Consider the following 27,020-nt stretch of genomic DNA (forward strand, 5'->3'; position numbering starts at 1 on the left):
GTAATTCCGTTCAGTAGTTTTCAAGAAATTAAGGTTAAATAAATAGATATTTTATGCTGCGCAGGATTCGTGAAACTGACAGATCTAGAGATGTGGGCTGAAAAATGTTGAAAGATTCAAATACATGTTAGTTTTTTAGTAATAAAACGTTAAACCATTTTTTATTATACATTTCATAGTGTAAATATTGAAATATACTTTTGCCTATAGTTATTGGTGATTTTTTAACAAATGCAATAGGCCTACTTTTATATGTTGATATGCTGATCCCATGATAAAGACAATAGGCCTTCTTTTTAAAAGTTGTTGTTGTGATCCTTTGACAAATGTATTAAGTCTGCCTTACTTAAACTGATACTCTTTAAATTGTAACATCACCTAGCCAGCCTACCGAGGGAGGGTCTAAGAAAACTAAAACTGGTGAATTTCAGTGGTTTTGTTTGTGTGAAACAATATGTGTTAAGTGACATTTTTACCTAATTATAACGTTCATTTAACCTTCGTTTTTTTCAGTGCATGCCAAATGTTTTTTTAATGTTTAGTAAGATAATATTGCAATTTGTAACTAGAATATCCCTTTAATCTTCTTTTTAGTGACTATGTATATATGTGCATATAATTTATATCTATCTATCTATCTATCTGTCTGTCTGTCTGTCTGTCTGTCTGTCTGTCTGTCTGTCTGTCTGTCTGTCTGTCTGTCTGTCTGTCTGTCTGTCTATCTATCTAGGGATTCAACTGCTTTTCTACATAATTTTGCTGATCTGGTGCCATGTTGTGGTGTTTTTCAGACACACAATAGAGAAGGGTCTGTACTTCTGAAAGACAAAAGAAAATGGCCCTGAAGCAGAGGCCACTCTGTTTTTGAGGTAGTGAGTGTACTTCTGAAAAACAAAACACAAATTGCCCTTATGCACTGGGAGTTTTTTCCCCAGCACATGGGGATCATTTGAATTATTTCCTACTTGGGACAGTTAGGGGTTTCCTGGCAGTACCCAGCAGGAAGAATGCCCACCAGAGGTTCTGTCCTAAAAAGAGCAGACCTGGCATACACTAACAGATGGCCTCGTGGTAAATGGGCCTCCAGTCAAAGATTTTTGGCAGAAGAGTCAGATAAGGCCATCCACCTCTCAATGAGTCATATAAAGCACGAGTTGGCAGGAAAAGAGCCCTGTTGAATCAAGGCAGGGCTCTGTTATTATTATTATTAAATGGAACTTATAGAGCGCACTGACACCATGAGTTTCCTGGCGCTATAGAACAGAGGTGATCACAGACTGAGGTTTTTGTGCGGGATTAGCAGGGTGGGGGAAAAAGGAAAGTTTTGAGCAGCTTCCTAAAATGAAGGAGGGAGCTGCTTGATTTGATTGTCAGGGGGAGGGAGTTCCAGAACTTCGGTGCCAAGAGGGCGAACCTTCGTCCGCCAAATTTGTTGGTTCTGGTTTTGGGTATGGAGAGTGATTTAAGATGAGCAGAGCGGAGGTTGCGGTTTGGGCAGTAGGGAGTGATGAGGGAAGTCAGGAAAGCAGGGCTGGGGCAGTGAAGAGCTTTGAACGTGATGCAGCCCAACTTAAAGGCCACCCTCTGTTCTATAGGTAGCCAGTGCAGTTTGTGCATGAGGGGTTTGGCAGACTGCCATTTTGGAGATTTAAAGATGATCCGGGCTGCCTGGTTTTGGACCACCTGAAGGCGGTGAAGGAGGGTTTTGGGAAGTCCATGGTAAATGCAATTAGAAAAGTCCAGGCGGGAGAGCACGAGAGACATGATAACTTGAATCAGAGCAGGTGGGGGGAGTAGGTGACTGACCTTCCGGATCTTTCTGAGTTGAAAGGAGCAAGATGAGATCACGGAACCGATATGGGGCCTGAGGGAGAGTTCGGCGTTGATAGTCACGCCGAGGCTTTTTACAGAGGTTGAGGGGAGCGGTGGGGAGCCCAGTTTGGTTGGCCAGAACTGGGTTCCCTAAAAAGAGGGACTGGAGCCCGGGAGGAGAAGCTCGATTTTCCCGGGGTTCAGTTTTAATTGGTTAGCGTTCATCCAATCTTGGATATGAAGCATAACAGAGTGAAAATTATCTGCTGCGTTGGGGGAGTTGAGTGGAAAAATGATCTGCAGATCATCGGCATAATTATAAACTGTAATGTCCAAATTGCGGAGTGAGTGGAGTAGGGGCCGAAGGTACAGATTGAACAGTAGAGGTGACAGGGAGGAGCTGTAAAGCCAAAGCCTAAATTAGGGTCATCTAGAAGAAGGGTTTTCAGCTCTGAAGTTGATGCTGGCCACTATATATGCCCTTGTTCTAGGCAAAGTAGTTTGGGGCTCAAGAGTGGACCGACTTCTAGGTAAACATGTTAGCATGGTAAAACCTGCAAGCAACATTGTGTATTAAGGGTATTACAGGGTTCGAAGTGAGGCACAAGAATGTTGTTAGACGTTAGTCCCCTTGTATACTGCCAAAGCAATAATTTCATGCAAAACAAATCTGATTCTAGCACATACAGCATTTGTAATATTGTAATGTATTTTTGCACTTGCTGTTGCTAAAAACACTTTGAATAAAACCATACACGTGTCTTTAACCCTTACTAATTTTAGTATTCAATAAAAAAGAACAATGGATCTTCTTTAACGTCAAAGTTCAAGTGATGTCCATTGGTGAGGTGTCATTAGAGCGACAGAGACCCATTGGTGGAAATTCCACCACCACCAGTTGTTTTGGTGACATCAAACCATTGCTATGAAGTGATATTTTAAAACTATAGTGAATTGAATGTATGTGTATTTTATCAGTGCTGTCTGATATTTGTTAAGTATAACTGTATTCCTTAAACGCATTCATCAGACATGAAGTTGGGGAGGAATGTGGCACGTACATTTGCAGATTACTACAAGTTAACGAACCTCAGGGTGGAGAGGCCACAGGCACCGTTGGGCAGGTATGTAAACGATATCTCTACTACCATTTAAGTCTCCATTTTCCACGCCAATATTCTTACTTGCATGTATGTTTGTAAAACCCTTGATTCTGTGGCTAGCAGGAATATTTTATATCTCATTTTAAAGATCAGAGGAGCATCAAGCTCAAAGATTACCAAGGACCCTACTGACCAAGTTTTACTATTTCTTAATCTTGTAGGTACTCCTAGTTTACTCCTAAAGTCGTGAATTGCTGGAGTAAACCAAGATTACATCAGGCTTATCCTGCTTTGCTCTTGCCTTCCTCTTGAGAAGCAGGAGGAAGCCAGGAGTACATTCAAGACTAGGTCATGTATATTCCTGGCAAAATCTTTGCAAATCAAGCCCCAAGTTGTCTATAAAGTTATCTAAACTCAGCACAGTATTTGCAACACACATTAAATGTATGAATTGATCTTCAGATCCAGTTTAAATGCTTTCCACCCTAGATGCTATTTTTTGTAAACACATTCATCAAAAATATTCATGTATGTAGTTACATGCCCACTCGTAATATGGTTGTAACATTGCTGTACACCTGTACATGATGCCACCTTCCTTTCTTGAATGTGTATGTGAAAGTTTGAATTATATTGGTGGACAATACATTGTATTTTCTATTTTGAAAAACAAGCTCAGACTACTTTTTTAATTCCATTCATCCAGAGATTGGGACTTCGAAGACATTTGACCCATAGACATAATTAAGCTTTGTCTCGCAACTAGGGCCACAGACTATAAAAAAAAAGATAGATAAAGTTCAGGTGCAATTGTGTTTCGACAATTAAGTACTGAGCCCTCATTATGGCATTATGTTTGATTCCCAAAGATTAAGCACCTAGAGACCCTTAAAATACACAATATATTATGTTGTCTGCATTCATAATATTTACATTATTCACTTTCCTTCATTCTACAATATTTACAATTTCTACAATTATACTTTTTATTTTTTTCGGCACCAAAATTAGCTTGAAATGAAACCTTAAAAAGTAAAAATGTGCCTGTGAGACCTATGGTGAAATGTTGCCAGAAGCCACAACGATAAATCAACTATGGGACAGTCTCTGGCATGTTGTCTCGTTCCCAATACACATTATCCACATCTAAGTTGAGGAAGATGTGTGGGTCGTAGTTTGTCTCTTTCTTCCACTCAAGCTGGCAAATTGGTCCATATCTGCATTTCTAGAAAGGAAAGGATCTTCTGGTCGTGTTCACAGAATAGTGTAAAAACAAAGTAGGGTGATAAAGAAGCTCCAGAGATGAGATATTAGGCCAAACGCAGAATAGACTGACTGCCATGAGATCCAGTTTGCTAGTCTTATCTAATTGACTCTCATACTGGTTTTAAAGAGTGCAAGACTCTCGAAAATGTGCAGGTCACAAGTGACCTGAATATGACCAGAATCTGTTACAAAAGTGAAAATGCTCTTCGAATGGAACTCTCGGTATTCACAGAAATATACAACTTTCTATGGGCAGTACTATGATTTGTGTTAGTCATGGGGAGAAGATAAAATCTGTTACTTCAGAATTTCTTTAAAAGTCATGAATGAGGACAAAGGGCTCTAGCAATGAATGTATATGACCACAGTGGTTTAATCACACTTGATGTACCTTAACTGCAGTTAAATTGCAGTGAAACTGCCACCAATCGTCACCATAGCACAAGTGAGTATGTTTCAAATATCTAAATCTCTCATTCTAATCTGAGCATTAACAGCCATTAGTTCTTATCTTCTAGGAGCTTCTCTTTGAATCTCCCAAAGAGATCTCTTTCTTTGAGCTAATGAATTGTTCTGCGCCATCACTTCTGGTGAGACCAGAAACGTAAGACTCTACTGACAACCACTTGGGTGCATCATGGTATAGACAATCCAGGATACTTCCTTCAAAGCAAAATTGTTTAAAGGACAATAAAATGTAACTCATGCTTCTTCTGCTATGTTTCATTTTGCCTATCCCAGGGTAAATAGATTATGAAATGATTACACCTTGGTAACTATGGCGATGGAATTTTGATCAGTTCGTAACAACAGCTGGGCGAGCAAGCAACTGCTCTTGTTTAGTGGATGAATACATCTAAAATACCTACTCATTGAGGTTAACATTGGCGACGAGCTGCTTGAGTAGGGGCAGGCTTTAACCCAACACCCTTCATGAACCCAGTGGTTATTTTACTGTGAGTAACTGTTAATTCTGGGCATAATCATGATCGTTTTCATTATGACGTAGTTGTTTATGAAAAGACCAGGATTTAGCAATTACATGTTTAGCCACAAAATTCGTTTAGCTGCTGAGTGTATTTCTAATTTCAAATGTACATCCACAGAGTGAGCCAGTAGAGAAGGAACTGTATGCTGATTGGTGATTGGGTGTTGGAGAACTGTGTCGTTATTGCTGGAGCTGAACTGTAAGCAGCGTGCTAGCACACAACTTGGCTCACACGTACTACTGGGACTGCATATGCATACCCGAGCATGCGCTGTCATCTGGGTGAGATAAGCTGGATAGGGCTGTGACCCATGTGGTCATGCAAGAGCCTATATCTCACATAGCAAGTGATATCTCAGATTGAAGACTATCTATCTCTTGTATCTAGCCGGCACTTCAAATTGAACCTATGAAAGCACATTTACCTTTGATGGCCTTAAGTTTAAGACTTCTGGCAGTGTGTACTGAGCTGTGACATTCATCGCTTTGAATTTCCTTTACACCATACATAGAATGTGTTGCCCAGGTAGAAGACAAGTCTTGTAATCTTATTTTTCCTTCAGCTGAACTCTACTGGAAAACTGAAAGCCTTCTACTGGAATTTTCAGGTTCTTACAGAAACAAAGATTGTCATTTTAGTTTATTACATTGTTGTTTTAGATTTTTTCAACATGGTCATTGAAGAATGGCTGCCACTAGCATGTTGCAACCCCGACAATTCCTTTCGGAATCTGGTGAACCGTTGTTGCCTTGGAAGAAATGGAAACGCCTTTTTGACTCATATTTAATCGCAATTGTTTGGGAAATGTTTGGATGAGATTCCTGTTAGTAATGGTGTAGGGGAGCCTAGACATATTTATGAAATGTCACTGTATATGTTAGAGAGACACTTTGGACCATGCATTAATATAGTTATTGAGAGGGACACATTTTTCATGAGGATACAGGCAAAAGGAGTAACGGTAGGAAAGCATGGTGCTTCGTTGAAAGGTTTGGCCCAAACTTGTGAGCTTGTTGAGTTAACAGATTCACTTATTCGTGATCAGTTGGTACAATGTACCAATGACTGCTGAGTTCAGGAAAAATTATTAGCCAAGAATCCTACACTTAAGTAAGCTGTTGATATTGTAGAGCATGGGAAACATCCTTTACAACGAAACTTTTACCACGCAGTGCTGTTACAACTCAAGTATTACAACAAAAACCTTTACAATGCATTACACTGGGGGGCGCTCTAGGATAGGGAATAGTTTTAATTTACTATCCAACACCTTCCCTAGTGTCCACGGGGACTGGAGTTGGAATAGTAAATTAAACTATTCACTATCCAGCACCCCCAAGTGTAATGCGTTGTAAAGGTTTGCGTTGTAATACTTGCGTTGTAACAGCATGCGTGGTAAAAGCATGCGTTGTAACGTCATACATCCGCAGAGCATATGGGACACACCTCTGGTTGGGTAAAAATGATGTACAATACAACTATACACAATGTGGAGAGGATTACCAGTTAAGCAGAGGAGAGAGACAGAAACAAAGGCAGTAACCACATGGTGTGTAAATTGAGGAATGAAGTATCCACAGGCTGTCTTAATCTTATGAAAGACTCTAATTTCACTGAAGATGTTAAAGTCAAATGTTTTCAGTGTGGAAGCTCTAAACATTTTCTAACTATCCCAACTTTTATCTTGACAATGCCATTTGCAGGAGCTGTGGGAAAAGGGTCACTTTCCACAGGTTTGCAAGAATTACCAAAGTATATGAAGGCATTGAAATGCCTGAATAGAATCAGAAAGACATTTTGCTGGTGGCACCCTCTGTTTCCAGTTTAGAGCTGGTGGATTGGAAGGTGGATGTGTGGCATATTAACATACCAAAATGTGTGGAGGAAATTGGTGGGAAAAACCTGCTGGCGTTGGCTGACTCAGGTTCTTAATTTACCTCAGTGATTGACAAAAATTGGGGAAAGATTTATGCTGATAGTAATATTACTTTGCTGTCATCTATTATAAATCCTCAAGGGTATGGTGGTATAAAAATTAATCTAATTGGTTACGCTGTCATGAGCATTAATTTCATGGGATGAGAGATGGTGGGCAAAATGTATGTAGCCAAACAAGTTATAATCTTCTGGTTGCCTATGTGGGGGAGGACTTGGAATTAGTCAACGACTTTTAGGAAGTGTTCAAGAATGACATTGGTTTATTGAAAGATTTTAAACATAGAATCATCTTAAAGGAGAATGTGAAACTGGTGGTGCTTAAGGTGCGGTGCATACCTAATTTAATGTGAAAACCATTGCAGGATGAGTTGGGCAAATTGTTACACATTGGGTGATTGAAGAGTTTGAAGCCTTAGAGTGGTAGGAACCCATGGATTTGGCTCTGAAGGATAATGGAGCAAAGAATTGTATGTGTGTTGATTTACGTGATCTCAATCAGTGTTTTGGTTGATCGCCAAAAATGCATGCCTCCTAAGCATGCATTTTTAGTGGTATGGATCTTTCAGCAGTTTACCATCATGAGCTTCTTCATGAGGATTCTAGAGCTCTAACTTCCTTTGTCACAACTCTGTTAGCATTCAGATTTATAAGAATGCCATTTGGATTGAGATCTCCAACTGTTTGCTTCCAGAGGTGTTTAAAGAATGTGCTTAAGGGGATTGATTCAGTTATGTTTTTTCCAGGATAATATTTTGGTGTGTGGAAGTGTTAATAACAGTCATGATATTACTTTGTTTTTGAGGACGTTTTGTGCAGATTATGAGATACTGGTCTCATTCTTTGGGAAAGAGAAATGTAAATTTGATGTGGGCACGGTTTCTAATTTGAAAAATGTGGTTGGGAATACGAAGAGTTTGCTCACACACAGGGTCTGTTCACCTACCTGGCAGTGTCCCTACTGCCACCCCACCACACAACCCACAATGACTTTCCAGTGTATATGACCTGCTGGCCTGACTTCTGCCCCACCACACATTAATGCCGCAAGCAATTTCAGGGATTGGTGGCCACATGGAACAGCCCCTAAACCCACCCCACCACCCACAGAAACCTGCGGAAGAAACAGGCAATTCCTGTGGTAGTCCGTGATGCCACACCATCACGCAGTCCACAATCAACATTGTGGTTGCCTGCCAAAGCCCATATTGTGAACACCAGCAATCAACCTCAGAAGTAAAAGTGAAAGTAGAAGAGAACAAAAGTGAAATTGTGCACCCCATCGTACTACATGAACAATAGAAAACTATCTGTGCCCGCCTTAATTTTGTCTTTGATTCGGATTGAAGGAATACTCATAATCACTAGATTTCTCGATTTAGAAAACATTGAATTTGCCACTGAAATTCTGAACCAGTACAGTATATGTTTAAACTTAAAACTAAATCACTGTTAAGATCTAAAATACGAAGCATGCATCACACTTAGCAATCAGCACATGGCTATTGGAAAACAGTGTCCTCTTTATTTAAGTACTGCTGCCTGAGCATCAACCAATGCCTTCATTGTATGCAGGCCAAGCGACCATAAAGGAAAGCATGAGTAGCAAAATATTTGCAAACGCTAAGACAAAGATGTATAATTCTCCTGCACAATTATGGTGGGGTGAAACATGAAGGGAGATCTGCGGTAATATCCATAATTACTCTTTGTTCTCGTTTTGTTTGCCCTGCAACATTCCTTGAGTTACTACCTGGATGAATTTGCACAGCCAAAAGAGCGCGGAATGTGGAACACATTGCACCTTTATCTATGCCACACGTTGTTCCCCATTCACTATCCCCAATAGGGTAACTCTGCACCGTCTCTGCCTGGAAAAATACCATGATCATGCGGTATCAGCATTTACCGAGTAGATTTAATCATGTAGATCTCCAGTGACACACTTAAGAATGCGGATAAAATTAATATTGAGAACCTATCTGTCTGTGCTAATTATCTGTGCTAATTTCAAGGCACACAGATTTATTATTGCCTTTGTAGGACCACGTTAAATTTCAGGTACTAATAACCTGACTGACTGTTCATTGATTGATGCAAGGTTTATTTTGTGTGCACAATACGCAGGACACTGCAGTGTATTTCATTTTCCAGAACAGATGCCCATAAAATCAAGAAAAACATGAAAGTGAATTATTTTACTACCAGCCTCGTGCAGCTGTTTACCTATTCTGCAGTTAATCAAAGAGTCAGCTGCCTCAATACCTTTTTGGAGAATTTAAGACCTGTAACTTTCCTGATCCAACTGGAAACTGTTTCCAGAACTCAGAATGAAATCCATTTGCATCAGCACGAGAAAGCGTGGGCGTGACGCGCCAAGAATTGAGGTTGCCCCTTTGAATGGTCTAATGCTCAACTGACGCCTAAACCCCGAATTCATGTTTGCTGAAAGTTTATTGTTAAACTCGTTCCTACGAGGTAAGAAGGGTTCACCTGGGATGCAGTACAGATTAACTGAATTAAGGTAAATAAGTGTCCTATCTCCAGGGAAACACTACTATTTATTGTCGAAGACAGAATTGCCCTTCAAAAGCCAGGATGCAGGGTGTGCGTACCGCGATGACATCTGACTGGACAGCCCCTTACAATACAACTATTCCTCCTTCTTCTCAGCTGCCTTAAAGCATCTGCGAGTGGGAGTACCCGTCATTAACTGAGAGATCTTCAGCATTGTGCTAACATTTACTTGTGCATGAACCAATATACAAATGTCATGCCAGGGAGAGGGGGTGGAGGATGCACAGACCTGCATAGGTTTCTACTGGAATGTATTTATCTTTCCAAAGTAGCAGAACATAGACATACTGAAACTCCTTTATGAAAGCCGGTGGCTTACTTCAAGCAATTCTCATCAAATTGTGATGCTGAGAACTTTCCTACACCACATTTAGTTGGTGATCCCTCACTTAATGCAAAGCAGATGCAAATATTCTCTCTGGTGTAAGCTGCATCTTTCCTTATGCGAGAAGCAGAGCTGGGATTGATGATCCTGAAATCTGCGTATTCTTTTGGCGGCTTCCTTTTTAGTATCAAAGAAAGGAGAAGGGAGGACTGAAAGCGAATAAAGGTCCAGGGCCCGTGCTCCAAAACTATAGTCGCATGAAGGTCAGGGGTCAGTGTTCCTAAGAGGAAAAAGTAAGTAGTGGGCAAATCAGAAGGAGAACAATTACCAAGACTGTTTCATGTTGCCCTCACACACCCGTAGGGGTGTCATGCTGCATCATCAGGTGGGTGCACCTCATCTTTTTTATATGTCTGGATTATCAAGCCTATTTGTCCATGCTATTTCGGTATGTTCTATATCGTCTGGTGATTTTTCAAGTAGGGAGGTATAGATTGTGCCAATTCTGGTGGAGGGCCTGATGATGTCTTCGATAAGGGGTATTCTATTCCAACTTATACCAAACAGCTTAGAGTTTACATTAGTTCTTACTTGATAGAACTTTAGATAGTCGGTGACGGGTATATTAAATCGGTTCTGAAGGGTGGTGAAGCTAGCCTTCATATCTGTACCAAAAAGTCAAGAAGGGAGATGATCCCCAGTCTTTCCCTGCTGGATGAAATCATATCGTTCACATTTTGAGGAAGCAAAGCTGAGTGCCAGAGTGGAGTGGAGTGGCTTAATTTAGGAATTTGCAAATATTTGCTCATTTCTGACCATATTTTCCATGCACCAATAACAGTTTTGAACTTGACTTTTTTTTTTTTAATAACTGGGCTCTAGTTGTCTTAAAAGTAGTTCTCTAGCTTTATGGCCAAGAGCTAATTCATATACTGACGGTATTCCCGACTCCTCCCCGTTAATTACCGGATTGACCAATTGAGCGAATTGTTGCAAGAAGGCTGCCCAAAATATAAAAGTAGCTGCGGAATTGCGAGCCCCCCTCTGTCCAATGGCAGGGATAAGAATTTAAGCGATCTCCTTGTCTTGCCATGTTGCCAGATAAATTTAGAGATCTGGGAGTCGAGAATTTTAATAAAATTGTTTTCAACTAAAAGAGGGATTGCACGAAATAGATATAATATCTTAGGAAAGATAGTCATTTTTATATAATTTCCTCTCCCTATAATAGATAAATGAAGGCTATTTACTCTCGTTAGATCCTGTTTAATAGAGTTAATAAGTAGTTCGTAATTGCTTTTAGTGATATTATGGACCTCAGCGGATATGCAAACCCCTAAATATGTCGCTTTATTTGTTCTTATGACATCAATCCAGTGAATATTCTCTGTACATAATATGACAGTTTTACTTTTAATAAGAGAGTAGCCTGAATATGACCCAAACTGATGCGTGATCGCCTCAATCTCAGTTAAAGCTGTAGCGGGGTATGGTGTTAAAATTGCTATGTCGTCAGCATAGGCTAAGACTTTTGTTTCAAACAGTCCTGTCACCACTGGTTTGATTCTAGTGTTATCAAGGATTTTTAGTATCAGAGGGTTAATGTAGAGGGCAAATAAAATCGGGGAGCACGGGCAGCCCTGCCTCGTTCCTCTTGAGATGTTGACAGTGCCCGATTCGCACCCCATAATTTGGAGTTTAGCCTTTGGGTCAATATCCATAGCTTTAACTGACTTACTAAAACTATGCCCAAAGTTGTAGTGTTCTAAAATAGCCCACATGAATTCCCACGACACTCTATCGAATGCCTTCTCGGCATCGAGAAGAATCATTGACATCTGGCCGCCCGTTGCTGACATAATATCAAATAGTGAGATTGCTCTTCGAATATGATCGGTGGTACCCTTCCCTGGAATAAAACCGTGCTGCGCGGGCTAGCCAGATGCGCAATGACCCCCCTTAGCCTATTAGCCAACATTTTTGCACCTCATCTTGATGTTGCTGCAATGCCCAACGGGTGCCCCGAAGGGTCACTTTGGCTGAGATCTTTTGATTTTGGTTGCCATCTATTGAGTGCAACGGTGTCCAAAGCGGAGAGATCAGTGAAGTGTGATGTTAGTGAGCTAAAACGGGCTATGGGGATGTCGGATTCAACTTTATTCTGTTAACTCTCCTGTCAGGTTTAAAAAAATCTTTGGTGCTAATAATGATCAAGACAACAAGAGAGATGACTGGGCTGTTCCTAGGGGGGAAAAGAAAGAAGGAGAAGGTCACTAAGGTATAAGGGCTAGTGCTCAATGGAGGACCACCCCTGGGTATCCAATTTGTTGGATATAATGGCCTCACACACCCTTGCGAGTGTCATGCTTCATCATAGGCAATGCTCCTCGTCGGGCAGGCGGTGCAATGCCCAACGGGCTCACCTCAAAGAGGGGCTCTTTATTGGAGATCTTTTATCCAACTGCCTATGGGTGAAGTGGGGGTGAGGGGCCAGGACAGAGTAGATAGTGCGGGTGAGGATAAAATGTGGTACAAGGTACCGGAAAACAATTTTATTCTGGTGGTCCTCTACCACAATTAAAATCAAGGGCAGCCGGTGTTCATGGGAACTTTGGTTTCCCAGATTGGACCGGGGCTAAAGTGCAAATGGTGTGGTCAACATGTTTCTCGCTTCTAGTACATTGACTGCGATTCTTCAGGACCTAGTAAAAAACTACAATCTACAAAACATGACCTAATGATTAGTATCAGTGTTAAATACAGCACATAAGTTGTACTACCTGTTTGACCCTGCTCTTGCCTAAAGGTTAGAGTTATGGGGTGTCAACAGTACCCGGTGGGTCTGACATCAAGGGAGAAGCCAAAGGGGTTGAGGTTTCTACTGCTTGTGTCAGGGCCAGTAATGCCTACCCATCTCACCGGATCCGGATAGCTAATAATGATGCCAGTGATGTGCCCAAGTAGCTAGTTGGTACCTGTTTACATTGAGGTGAGAGTGGTTGACCCAAGCGAGCAGAGGGACTGCGTAGGTTCACCGAATAAGAAACATTCCATATACCCCGCAAGCAGTGCACGTCCTCTGTCCCGACCGACATGGGTTAGCTGACCGTCCACCTTGTTGGACCACTACTCTCACCACAAAACAAACAGGTACTGTAAGAGAGTAGGATCTGCTCTTATGGTTACCCCCACTTTTTGCTGATGTTTCACTGTTTTTCGACTTTAGTCTGTCTGGGGCCCTGCTATCCAGAACCCCAGCCTAGCTGCTTCTTCTCTAAATTGATTCCATGTACTTTAGGTACACTTCAGTTTGGTTACTGGGGTACCCTTGTGAGTCCCTAGTATACGGTATCTTAGGTACCAAGGGCATAGGTACCCCAGAGACCTACCAGGGGCTGCAGCATGTATTATGCCCACCCCTGGGAAGCCTACCAAAATGACACCACCACAGGACTGCTACAGCAGCCTGGGTAAGGGGGTGCCTGCACCCCTTACTTGGATATAGGTTACCTATATCTACCTTAAATCACTACACATATAAACCTATCAGTCACCCCTATGGTAGGCCTTATTAATCCTGTCCCGTCCATCACCACCCCCTTTTGTACCGCTTTGTTCGCCATAAGTTGGCAGGGTATGCTCAGACGTGAGTCCCTTGCTCACTTTGCCACTGGATTCAAGCAAGCCTGGCTGAAGACGGCTGAAATGCCAGAAACCGGGCCTAGGAAGCTTGTTTCCGGTCCAGGGAAGGCATGGCTTGGCAGTTCGGGCTGGACTGTTCCCATGAGGCACAGGGTCAGACTGATTTGCATATGGCCATGTCTGAACTGGGGTGGCAGAGTGGGCCAAAGAACGGTGATGGATTAAACCCAGATCTGTTGACTGGGTGTGAGTGTTTGATTGGTTCAGATGCTCCGTCCATCACCACCCCCTTTTGTACCACTTTATTAATCCTGAAGGCAGGGTGCTGGGTTTTGTGTGAGAGGGTGCCCATGCATGAGCAGGGCCCCTCTGCAGGTTTCGGAACCTATTGTTTGGGGCTGTTCTGTGATGCAGCCAGACCATATACTCTTAAGTGAATTATAATCTCGCGGCAAATGCTAACTTTGGAATGGCTCCACAGAAACATGTTGTGTTTGGTGTCAAACACTTTGGAATCCTACCCCCCCCCGCCACTCCTGGCAGCGGGGATAGAATTCCCTTTTGGGTCTGGGTGGGTGCACTCTGAGAGTGCTTTGAAGTCTGCACTGGGACACATTTGGTGTCCCTGTGCATAGCCCAGTTCAAACCGGTTGCGGTGGACAAAGGAAATGGGTGTAGCCACCCCTCTTTCCAAACCCTCCCATAGTTGGGTCCCCAGAGTATGTCCAACCCTTCCTTGTGTATAAGAAAGGAACCCCTGACTACAGACAGGACTAGAGATTACACCTGTACGAAACCCTGCTACAGATATCCTGGAACTTCGACGATCTACACGACTAGATGACTTAAGAAACTCCCTTGGAGTAAAGGAGTTACTCCCCTGCTTGGCAGGCTCCAAAGACGCATCTGACCGGTCTGCATCTCTGAAACTCCCATTGAACGCCAAAGACTTTTCAGCCCAAGAGGTGGATTTCCAGACTTCTCAGAGGCTGACCCGAGTCCCCAGCAAAGCTGAGACCCGCAGCCCCCGTGAGTGACGTGGAACCGGAACTCCTGGACACCGTGCACATTTGCAAGTACATCAGCTTCTCGATGTCCCTTGAAGCGGTGCATTGGGTTACTTGTAGCCCAGACCCCGAGCACCTTTTGCACCGAAGATTGTGGGCCTACACTCCACGAGTGTTCCATGAGCCTGCTCTTTGCATTTCCACTCAAGGTATCTTTGCGATTCCTGTTCTGTTGACTAGTGGGTCCCTGAGAAGCCAACTTTAACTTTCCGTGGGATTTTTAATGGTTGCTCCAGATGTGCCCTGACTCTCCACCACTTGGTGAGTCCCTCGGACCTTGCTGGTCCGCACCGAAGCATTTCTTCACTTTCTGCGTGGGTTGCTGTTACCAAGGCTTGTTGGGTCCAATCCAGTCACCATTGCCGCAGTACTCGACATCCTTCGTGGGACAGCGCAAATTCAGCTCCTGGTTGTCGTCGACGCCTCCTGGTCCTCATGGCTGCAGAGTCAAGCTTCACCTCTTCAACTACCCGACATCAGGCTTGGATTACACCGGACACTTTCCACTTCGAAGGCAGCAGCAATTTGCAGCAGATTACCATTGAAATCAATGACGATTCCCGACACCAAAAGACACCTATGCACCTGGCTTCCCTGAGTGAGGTATCTCGAGTATTCCGGTGCTCCCGTGGGTGTTGGCCCTAGAACCCCTTAAGTCTAAAGGGGTTTGCTCAAAGTCCTCTCCTAAGTGTCCCTAATCTTTATTTTTCCAACCGCGACTTTCCCCATAGAAGCTAACAGTGATTCGCAGCTGTGTTCTCACACTGCACACGTCCTTCGTGGGTCCCTTGTGTCACTACCTTGGGTGGGATGTATGACGTTACAACGCAGGCTATTACAGCGCCTGCCTTTACAACGCGGTTTTTACATCGCAATCCATCACAACGCATAGCGCTTTGGGGTGCTGGATAGTGAATAGTTTAATTTACAATTCCAACTCCAGTCCCCGTGGACACTAGGGAAGGTGTTGGATAGTAAATTAAACTTATTCCCTATCCTAGAGCGCCCCCCAGCGCAATGCGTTGTAATGGTTTGCGTTGTAATGACCACTTTGTAATGGTAGTGTGTTGTAATAGTTTCGTTGTAAAGGTTGTTCACCCCTTGGGTGGCTCCTTGTGGGCCCAGCGATTCTACAGGCTCTAGGACTTGTGTCTAATCAAGTCGTGGTTCTTATATCACTTTCTTTATATATGGTTTGGTATGCCCCTAGGGATCAACGCATTTTGTGATAATTTACTGTGTGATATTAAGTGTAACGTATGTGCTTTTACCTCAAGCCTCATAAAGAGAATATTAGGGTGTGTTTAGAATAAATATATATATTTTATAGATATACCTGGTGTGGTTCTCCTTTCATTTTGTCATTCAAGAGATTATAGACTGGTAAAACAAACTGCTTTACATCCCTTCAAGTCTTAGCCTGAAGGCTGCTCTCCGTAGCTACCACTAGGATAGCTTTCAATAAAGGTTGTCTTTAACCTATCACCTCTAAGGGGTTGTTTGGACTGGTGCAAGGTGCCAACTATAACTAGTGGACAGCATATGCCAGGCCAACTTTTCACAGGTACCACCTGCTTATGGGTGACCAAGCATGTTAAATTAAAGTGGGGTAGGTAATTTACCCCTTCTCTTGGTCCTGAGGAAGCCCTGCAGATCTTGTGTAGACCATAGAGGCGCAAAACATGTCAACCGGCACTTGATCCCACTAGCTACTTGAGCACATCATTGACCTTATAGGTAGCACCAACGTTTCTATTAAACCTGTTAGTGGAGTTGACAGAACAAAGTTGAATCCGACATCCCCTAGCCAGTTTTAGCTCTCTATCACCACATTTCACTGATCACCCCACTTTGGACACCCTCGCACTCCTCAGATGGCAACCAAAATCAAAAAATCACCGCCAAAGTGACCTCACAGAGGACCCGTAGCCGTAGGTAGTGCCGGCCCAACAAGGAGCACCCACACGATGACGAAGCATGGCACCCCTAGGTGTGTGTGAGGGCAACAAGAAACAGTCTTGTTGACAGTTCTCCTTCTGATTTGCCCTCTACCTACTTTTTTCTCCCTTGACTCCCTTTTTAGCACAGGTTAGTTTATAGGGCAATGATATGTAAATTGCTCACCTTCTGAAATGGTGCATTTGCTGCACTCTGACTGAATTTTATCATTTCACTACATATGCCTCACAATTTTGTATCACAGAGATACCTGAAAGGACCCTTCTACAACAAACACCAGTACCTTATATGGTGGCATTCCCTCATTTGCATGGGAGGTCTTCCCTATATAAGGGAGGAAATCTGTGTTGCCCACAAAGCAATTGCCCATTACAGAATGTCTCTAAGATAAAAGAAAACCTCAAGTGGCATGCAAGTATTTAGGCAAACCAGGTGAACTCATCCTTGTGTTGGTATTAGACCGACCTCAAAGGCCATGATGTCTTCAGGAAGTGAGAAGTCAACAAAGGAGTAGACAACTAAGCACAAGCAGATTCCAAAAAGGATGAATGCAGTGTTTTTTTTAACTAAATGTAGGCATCTTGTTTGAGCTAAAGTTGTAACCCTACCAGTGGTGCTTCACAGTGAAAAAGATACATCACATCTGAAGTTTCAAAGGGGAGAATGGCTCTGCCATGGAAAGAGACAGCTGGGATGCATGAAGGCCTAGCGAGATTAAATTAATGCATGAGGGCTCCTAAGGTCATAGACTTTCAGTTAATGTTGATCAAAAATCCCCAAAAGGTTACTTTTCTCACAGCTGCCACATCTCTGAGTTAATTGCTTCACTTCTAAGGATGCTACAGGAATTTCATCGACAACTTTAGCTTGAAGCAAAAGGTTCCATATGAATTCTGGGTCAGTTCCATGCACGCACAGCTGCATTCGCCCCACATTGAAAAGATGGTAGACAATTTTCTTTTAAGAGTGAAAACACATGAATGTTGGAAGCATCCAAATACTGGAACACAGCTGAGGACCAAAAGTTGGCATACAAACACAAAAATGTTAGGAATTTAGCAGTCAGCCGAAGGACCACATGCGCATCTGCAGCTAGGTGATGGTGGAGGTGGGTAAATATTATACCACACTAAGGGTGAATTTCTCCATCACTGTTGAGATATTTGAGAGGATTATCAGAATCAATTCATTGACCCTAGCTGCCCGACTGTCTGAAAACCTAATGTCGCGGGACACCTCTAAACTTCAGGTACCCATCAAAGGAGTAGGAGGAAGGAAGGAAGCTTGACTTCTGAGTTGACGTGCAGTGTACAGTGATGTGTGCGTCGAAGATGACACTGTGGTTACTCACAGAGCTAGATGGGATAGATGGGGAAGCAGCGCTGTTGGCTCATGGGGGACTGAATACTGGCGAGTAATGTACAAGTCAACCCTTCAATCTGATTAACATTCAGTGTTGGATAACCACTGCAACCGATAAAACACAATACATGTATATCTTTGTTAGCTGCCTTCATATTGCTTTCATAATTAAATAGTCATAGGATACTACACATACAAATGTACTGCAGATACAGCAGTGCAATATATCTTTAAAATAATTGCACAGCTTTGAGCCAAGGACCGCTAGAATGTGATTTCTTTCAAAAACAGCACAATCTTTGAAAACGAGCGAGTCCTCGCAGTTTAATAATAAATTATATGTTTTGCCAGCAAAATTAATTTTTGTTTTTACTCCTGCACCATTGATAATTATACCGTGTCAGCTTCCACCCACACTCGTCTGCACCTGGGTGCGTTTTCAATAGACGTGGCTGCCATGCAAGGAAACCTCCCTGTTTCCAATATCTGACACATTTGCGTGGGCTCAATGAAAAGGATCCATTTACAGAGTGGTCGGCCATTTCATTACATGGATAGCCTCCAGCAGAGAACTCACCAAAATAACATTTTGCAACAATTACCCTGTCAAGTGCTTGGAGATCAGTCGGAAACAACAGTGTGCAGAATTCAAACCACGCAGGCCCTGTGAACAGCGCAGCCCCTACAGAGCATAACCTGGTTTAGAACGGTGTAAATAATTTGTTATACGGTGACCATGTTATTTCCGACAGATAAAATTACTGCAATATGAAATCAATACTACAGCCAGAATTTTATTTTATGAAGTATAAGAGTTTTAGACCTCTCTTTTTATTTCAGGATATTTGTCAGAAAATCGATTGCCTCCGTAGTATTAAGCTTTTATACATGGCAGTCAAATCCGTGCATAAAAAAGCCCATCTCTTATTACCTATTTACAGGCGACTTGTGACGCAGTTGAGTTCTGACATCACTGCAGAATTATATGATGGCCATGCTGCGGATGACACATTTTGAAGCCCACTATAGGGTAGAGAGGGCCATAAAATTGGGCAGCTGGTGTGCTACAGAATTCAGAGTGATTTTTTGCAGTGTGCTTAGGATGAGATTCTCATCTCTCATGTAATACACACAACCCTGAAAAAGACAACTGAGGTACATGAGAGCAGGCACACTTCATAGTTGGAGACAATAATATGAACTATGACAAGCAACGTGAGCAACATAACACAACCCACACACAACACCATGCATGTTCATGGCAATTAGGCAGCTATTGTGGATAATACTATTGTCACACCAAACTATGGGGACTAGATATAATCACATGTAGACCTACATCAGGGGATTTAAAGCCCAATTGCACAGGACTAGTGCATTGTCCTACAAGCAGTGTGTATGTGACTGATGTACCACGTAGATGCATAGAAGTTGTCCCTTTATACGTATGAATGTGTTGGACATTGGAACGTATGTGCCTGCAAATTAGCAACAGTTACATCACTTCCACAACCACACATGATCAGCATAGCTGAGATTGAATTATTGTATTCTTAGAAGCCACTTAAAAAACACAATATAATTAAGTGGGTGATTGGAGTCTTAACATAAAAATTCTGCTACTTGGAATATGAAGGTAAACTACCAACAGTAGACAAATGCGTCCAAAGTCTGATGCCACCAACTGTAAAACTGCCTGAGCAGCAGTAACTAAACTTTAGTCTGTTGTACAACAACCAATGCTATTAACCAATATTTCCATAGTAGACCTCATTATTCCCACATCACAGAACTCACAAAAGTAGGCACTCTTGTGGATAAGAAACCATAGCGATAATTATCGCTATTGCTTGGTTAGAGACAAAAATTCACAGCTGAGCTGCGGCGATTTTTATCGCAAATAAACCTTGGTATTACCAAGGTTTATCGCAAATGCGATAAAAATCGTCCGCAATGCATGAATATCGCTGAAAAGTCAGCGATATTCATGCATTACCGAGCTGATGCTCTTAGCCATGTTATCCACCTACCATTGGATAACATGGCTAAGAACTGCTCAGGGCAGGTGTTAGCTTTTGGAGATATTCGCGCTTAGCGCGAATATCTCCATAAGTTGGTAATAGGAGATAGCGATGTTAGCGACTGTTTCCAGTCGCTAACATCTTGGCACGCCCACTTTGCATGTGATTAGTGATAAATATCACTGACATGCAAAGTGGGGCCCAAGATGGTCGCTATCTCCTACTAACTGTCGCTAACTGGTGTTAGCGACAGCTAGGTAATTGGGAGATAATTTTATCTCCGCTTTCTTGGCTTTTAAAGCCAAAAAAGCGGAGATAAACCCCCTTGATAATATGCCCCCATGTTTTCAGTAAATGATATGATCACTACAGAGCAACAAGCCTTTTAGATATCTGCCAAAGCTCACATCACCTTCGCATCAGCTAGAAATAAATTAATTGCATGCTTTCTGAAGAAACATGCTTTCTGTATTAAGTAGGCTGAATGTCTTTCTACTGACTATCTTAACCATTAAAAACAGAACCAATAGGAGAGATATGTTGGTTTCTCAGATATCAACATCTGCAAAGGTCACAATGCCATTGTAAAGCATTTTGTCAGGTAATACGAAATATTAGTGGGTGCTCTATCCAACATGTATCTCTTAATTTGTTGTCACTGTACATGTTGGAAAAACACCATCAATAACACATCAAAAAGATCTGTCAGTTTATTCTTCTGTTGCCTTTTCCGTATGCAGAATTGTCTCTGGGAATTGCAGGGCCCTCTCCCACATTGAAATGTGGCATCAGGCTTCCCACACCCTGGACACGAATGAGTGCCAGGTGGGCTCTAGCACAATAAATAAACTTCCTAGAACTATCTAACCTCTACTTTATTATTGGATGCACTGACAGGACTAAAAAACAAAACAAAAATGATGATACCATGGAACATTAATTACCCTACAATTCTGTGTTAATGATGTTAAGGCCAATAGCTGTTGACGGTATCTCTGGTTAATGTGGAGTGATAACTCAATGAATACAATATAGAAATAAAAAACTCACTCCCACTTATTGTCCACCTGCCACAAGACCACTGGATGGTAGTGACGATCATTGCACCCTAGTGAGGATGGGATGACCGTCATTCATTTTCCCTGCCCTGTCCACCATGTTAAGCATAGAAGAAACGAGCTGGAAATATGTTGAAGGACGCATACTTGCACTGAAAAGGCCATTTACATTTTTTGTTATCAGAGAAAACAAACTACTCCTTTTGGCAAAATGGTTTGCTGAGCGAGGCTCACTCAGCAAAACTTCAATGTTGTGAAAGAGCTGCTGTGACATTTGCACCCTTCACAACATAACGATTCATTGCAGGCAGGTAATAATAGAGTGGATGGTCCTCAACCAAGCCAGAGTATGTCATGGGCTCAACCCTCTTGTGGGACCCCAGGGCCATTCAGCAAGGGTTTAAATGAAGCAAGCTAGTTTTTAAAAATATGCAAGCTCTAGAAAACTTTGTTTGAAAATATTTTCTAGTCGGCATATATACTGTCAGTTAATTTCAGTTCAGATCTTTTCAAGTTGCGACAGGATCTGGCTGTTTTCTTTCGCAACTTGAGATTGAGGGTGTTTTTTGAAAATCGAGACATCCAGGATGGATACAAAGGTGATACACCATTCCGCCCGAAGTCGACGTTTACACCACAGTTGGCAGTCCTTCCCCCCCAGATTGCCGCCTTTGAGGAAGCAGTGATCCATGACTTGGAAACATCTAATCTAACACAATCTGGACACTTTTCCAATCTTTCCAACTGTGAGAAAGAGGTGTTGAAGGAACTGGGATCTAACAAAGAAATTATCCTAAAGCCCGCGGATAAGGGTGGGGCGACGGTGATTTTGGACATAGAGGTTTATCGACGTGAATGTCTCCGTCTTTTAGCCGACTCAAGAACATACCAAAAACTGAGGGAGGATCCTACGGAGGAGATAACCAGAGAAATAATGATAGTGGTGGAAGAGGCGAGAATAAACGATTGGATTACACAACAGGAAGCGGAGTTCCTTGTGAACAAACAACCAAGGACCCCGTACTTCTACGCCCTTCCTAAGATTCATAAAGCAGTGAGACCCCTTCCTGGGAGACCTATTGTCTCCGGGATGGGGTCCTTACTGGAACCCCTCTCACAGTTTTGTGATTTCTATCTAAAGCCGATGGTTCAAAAGTTACCGACATATTTGAGGGACACCTTGGATGTTCTGAATTTGTTAAAGGATATGCCTTTCAATCCTGATGAAGAATTCCTTATAGGGCTCGACATAGAGGCCCTATATACGAACATTCGCAACTAGAAACCCTTAGGGTCCTGGAAACTCTACTCTTTGAAGGGGAATGGTCCTATGAAAGAACACAGGCTTTTATCTTACACCTGGCTGAGATAGCTCTCACAAACAATTTCTTCGAGTTCGAAGGGGGGCTATACCTCCAAACCCACGGAACGTCCATGGGGAGTGTCTTCGCCCCGAGTTTAGCTGGACTATACGTAGGGGCGTTTGAGCAAGTGACGGTGTTGGATGCCAACGGCCCATGGGCAAGTAATCTAAGATTGTGGCGACGTTACATTGATGACGTCTTAGTGATCTGGAGGGGCGAGAGAACATCTGTTGATTTATTCTTAGTATGGCTGAATTCCCAAAACCCACTCCTCCATTTCACTTCGACCATCACTAAGACCCATCTACCATTCCTGGATCTAGTGATAGAACCCTGCAGTGGCGTCCTGAAGACGAAGGTATTCCATAAACCAACGGACAAAAATGCCTTATTGGCATCCTCGCTCCCTATGGGAAAATCTGCCAGTGGGCCAATTTTTCCGGATCCGTCGGAACTGTTCAGAGAGGAATGACTTTGTCGTGGAATCAGAAGCTCTGACGCATTAAATACAGCAGCGGGGATATCCATCAATGGTCATCAAGAGGGCCAGGAAAAGAGCACTGAATGCGAATCGTGACTCTTTACTCTCCAAAACCATGAGACCCCAAACCAAGATACCGGTGTTTGTGTCAACCTTTAACACTGCGTCTCAACAAATAAAACGCCTAGTTCTAAGGAACTGGAAGATACTGAACACAGGGGGCATGAACATAGAGACACCCCTTTTCTCCTTCAGACGCAGCCAAAATCTGAAGGATCTCCTCATACTCACTACCCCCAGGAACCTGGGGGTAGTAAGGGAAACAATCACTTTGCCAGGCCTACCCAAACTGACAGGCCACACACGGTGTGGGACATGCAGTGTCTGCCACCTTACGAGCAATACAAAATCTATTGATCTGGGCCTCCGCACTCCCTGGGAACAGCGATCCCATACCAACCGCAATTCCCAGGGAGTGATCTACTTGATAACATGCCCATGTCAGAAAAGGTATGTGGGGATGACGAGTAGAAAGGTGCGAGTGAGGATAACAGAACACCGTAGCACGATAAGGTGTGGTAAGATGAATACTAAACTTACAACACACTTTCAAGAGGCAGGACACAGTATTGAGGACCTGAGATGGACCGTGATAGAAAAGGTCCAACTAGGCAGGTATCAAACGGATGAACAGAGGGTGCTGCTCCAACGGGAGCAGAGGTGGGTGTATCGGTTGAGGAGCCACTTGGTGGGACTCAATGATGACATCCCATGGCAGGCATTAGGCAGACAATAGATATCACTTACGAAAACTAGATTGTTACCTTTGAGTTCTGCCTTGGACTTAGGAAGACAGTGAGATTCATCCACATATCCTGCATACTTATAGAATACTATAATTATAACATCGAGATTTCTTTTCCAAACTACATCGGAGGTCCCCAATCTGGGATGGTGCACCCTGAAAAGTAATACACATGAGGAAATGCTATGAGATCGGCAAGTTGCATGAATGATCATATAAAATATTTTTTTACAAAACCCAGGCCTTGGATGATATAACATTACGTTATATTATTTACCCCTTGAACTTATCAGCAAGATGCGATTGAATACTTTCAATCATTGATGGGTAGGTAGAACGGGTAGGATATGCCTAGTGGTCTGTTGTAACTACACTTCCCATGCATCATATGTACGTCTTACGCGCATAGCGCCCTACGTCATGACGATGACGGTGGGGTCACGTTGGGTCACGTGGGACGCCTTGACTTGCTGCCGGGTTTAAATTTCTCAATGACGCCGCGCCTACCATCTGCGTGGTGTCACGGACTGCAGGCATACAGGAAAGGGCGAACCTTCAGAACAGTAAGGAGGGGAGAAAGGGTGGAGTGTACGAGCATGAATCAACAGAAGAGGCTTGACGGCGGGATCAGAATGGGGGCTATCTGATAACGCGTTAGACCTCTGGTATGCCTTGGGACGCGGGTGAGCTGATGGTAACCATTGCCTTCCACATTACTATGTTGCAGGTTGTGTTCTCTGGGGACCCTCCTGCCGGACACCAGTTCGGGTTTATGGATTACATAAACTCGGTGAGTATGTAGAGGTAAAACAAAAGAAAGAGAAAATAACATATATATGAAGATGTCGATAGGCACCATACCTAAGAGATGTGGGTTGAGTGTTCAGGTGAGCTCCCAGACATGGGGGTGTGCAGAGTGGGTGTGAATGGTAGTGTAAGTTATATAGGAAACCACATCGCAACGGGCATACGAGTGTGTTTTTTTTAGCTTCATATACCCATGGGGCACCATCCAGGACCGGGGAATGAGGCATAAGCAGGCGCATTGACACTGCTATACTAATATTCGTTCATCACATGATCATCATTCATAGGAGACTTGAAATGTAATGAGGGTTAGATAGAGAGCGATTAAGACAATTGGGTGTTTCTCTGTTTACTCTCCTGCAGTGAATGTATTCCCGCATGACTGGAAGCAGTCTCCACACATAACTCAGGAAGGGTACGGATCTAGCAGACCTGCTCTATCCTTGGGGTCCATCGACCGAATTACGGGAGGACCAAGAGTGGCGCTGATTGCAACGGTCCAGATGAAGACCGGGGTGACCCGTAGAGGCACGAATCAAGCGGTCGAAACATGTTGACTCTAGCAGTGGTAGGAGGGAAGTCTTGAGATACCTTACTATCTCATTAAGGCATTTCCCATTGTCTTCTTATTTTTAATCCTGGTAGGGGTACCAAGGGACGTTTAATAAAGTGACTTTTTTTGGCTGGCACCCTTAATCAGTTTTAATCACCTCCATTGAACTGCACCTTTAGTCGCACTATCAGTTTCTGTCACTGGGTGTTTGCACGGCTCACACCACATTTTTGTTATGTGTTGTATGTGTTGAACTTATTTGGTTGTATGTCTTGTTAAGTGAAATTTATTATTTTTCCCCCTCCCCAATGCTCCGCCCTGAGTGTGACTACACCAGGGCGTATTGTAAGCAGGCCCGATGATGAAGCATGTCACATACTTTGGTATGTGAGTGAGGGCAGTTTTTCCAAATAGAGCAATTTGCCCTATTGGAGTTTGTTTTTGTTTTTGTTGTAAACTCTATACACCCCCTTTGTGTGTACATTTGAGGTCCTTGGGGGTCTGGGGTGGTAGAGTCTAAACACTTTTGACCCTCTCCCCTTTTTTCGTGCTAAATAGTTAATATTACCGACAACTGATAAAGTGTAACTATATCAACAAACATTACAGTGATAGATCTCTACACTGAATGGCCCAATCCTTCAACATGGCCTTCTCTTCCACCTTCCATGCCCTTCGCTTGACAAATTTACTGTTGTAACTAAGTCCTAGCAACTTTAGCACCAAAGTAATTTTTACTAGCATCTTTGCAAGTTGTTGGTCTGTCACTGTTTTCTTATTTTACTTAAAAAGTTTTCTATAGCGCCAAAATGACCACCAAGGGTATCAGAGTGCTTTACAGTTTATAAATCAAGAAGGATACACAAGGTAAAAACAGAACACTCAAATGAAAAACAAAGTTAACAGTCTTGTAGAGCTGGGCGCCCTAGGGAGTAATGGAAGCTAGGAATTGAAGGCAGATGTTTCTTCATTGTGTCGTTTGCTTCCTTGAAAAGGCAGTGGAGGGATTCAGACTATTTAGCGAACAAGGCCATAGGGGTGTCATGGCACATTACAGCATAACAATTGCAAACGGAAGAAGTGGAGGTCACAGAGGACCAACAGAACCACAACAGAGTTCACAGACTCAAACCAGCTAGGTTGACCTCTAGCGCTTTCAGAAGCTCCATTTCTTCGGCAAACATTTCTTCATCAGTATCAATTTAACTTCCTTTTTGAAAAGGACAATAGAGGGATTCGACCTGACTTCAGGGGGCAAGGAGTTCCATATCCTTGGGTTCTGGTTTTAACAGTAATATGCTAGCACTTCTAGAGGCTCTCGATCCACCTGAGAGATCCAGTTTTTGAGTGAGGTACATTGGGCTGTTGAAATAAATGGCTTTATGTGCCATACATGCAATTTTTTGTTGTATCCTAGCTTTATATGGGAGCCAATTCAGGGATATCACATCTGGCGAGACATGATTGTTTCTTTTAGCGCCTCTTAAGAGCCTTGCAGCAGAATTAAGGTCGGCCCTGAGAGGAGCCGTCTTTGATCTTGGAAGGCCGCAAAGGGTTGCGCTACTATAATCCAACTTCGGCATGCACCGCAACCTTAAAGTCATGTGAAGGGAGAAAAGGTTTTATTTTCCATTAGATGCGGAGTTGGAAGTTCACCCCTTTGGTGAGTGTACTAATGTGCTTCTGCATGTTCAGACTCTTGTCTAGCATTATTCCCAAAGAGACTGCTGAATCAATGATGTGTGGTGTACAATTAAGAGCTGTTAGTTGATTCATCCATTGTTCAGTAACTGGAGATTGTTTGGGTGGCTCGATTAAGAGGAATTCCGTTTTAAGAGCGTTTAAATTCAGGTGGTTAGGTGTGAAGCAGCTTTGTGTTTTCAGTAAGACTGAG

At 42.9% G+C, this 27,020-nt stretch overlaps 1 protein-coding gene across 1 annotated transcript in view; it reads left to right on the forward strand.

Moving 5' to 3' along the window:
* The window catches only part of LOC144807826 (cytosolic carboxypeptidase 6-like), an 821,625-nt gene that overhangs the window by 742,018 nt on the left and 52,587 nt on the right, over window positions 1–27,020 (forward strand). Inside the window, exon 3 of the mRNA XM_078673469.1 lies at window positions 2,843–2,936. Coding sequence (XP_078529595.1) covers window positions 2,843–2,936 — 94 coding nt within the window. The remainder of the gene's footprint in view (window positions 1–2,842; window positions 2,937–27,020) is intronic.

Source organism: Lissotriton helveticus, chromosome 1_2 (assembly GCF_964261635.1).
Source record: "Lissotriton helveticus chromosome 1_2, aLisHel1.1, whole genome shotgun sequence".
Classification (NCBI taxonomy): Eukaryota; Metazoa; Chordata; class Amphibia; order Caudata; family Salamandridae; genus Lissotriton; species Lissotriton helveticus.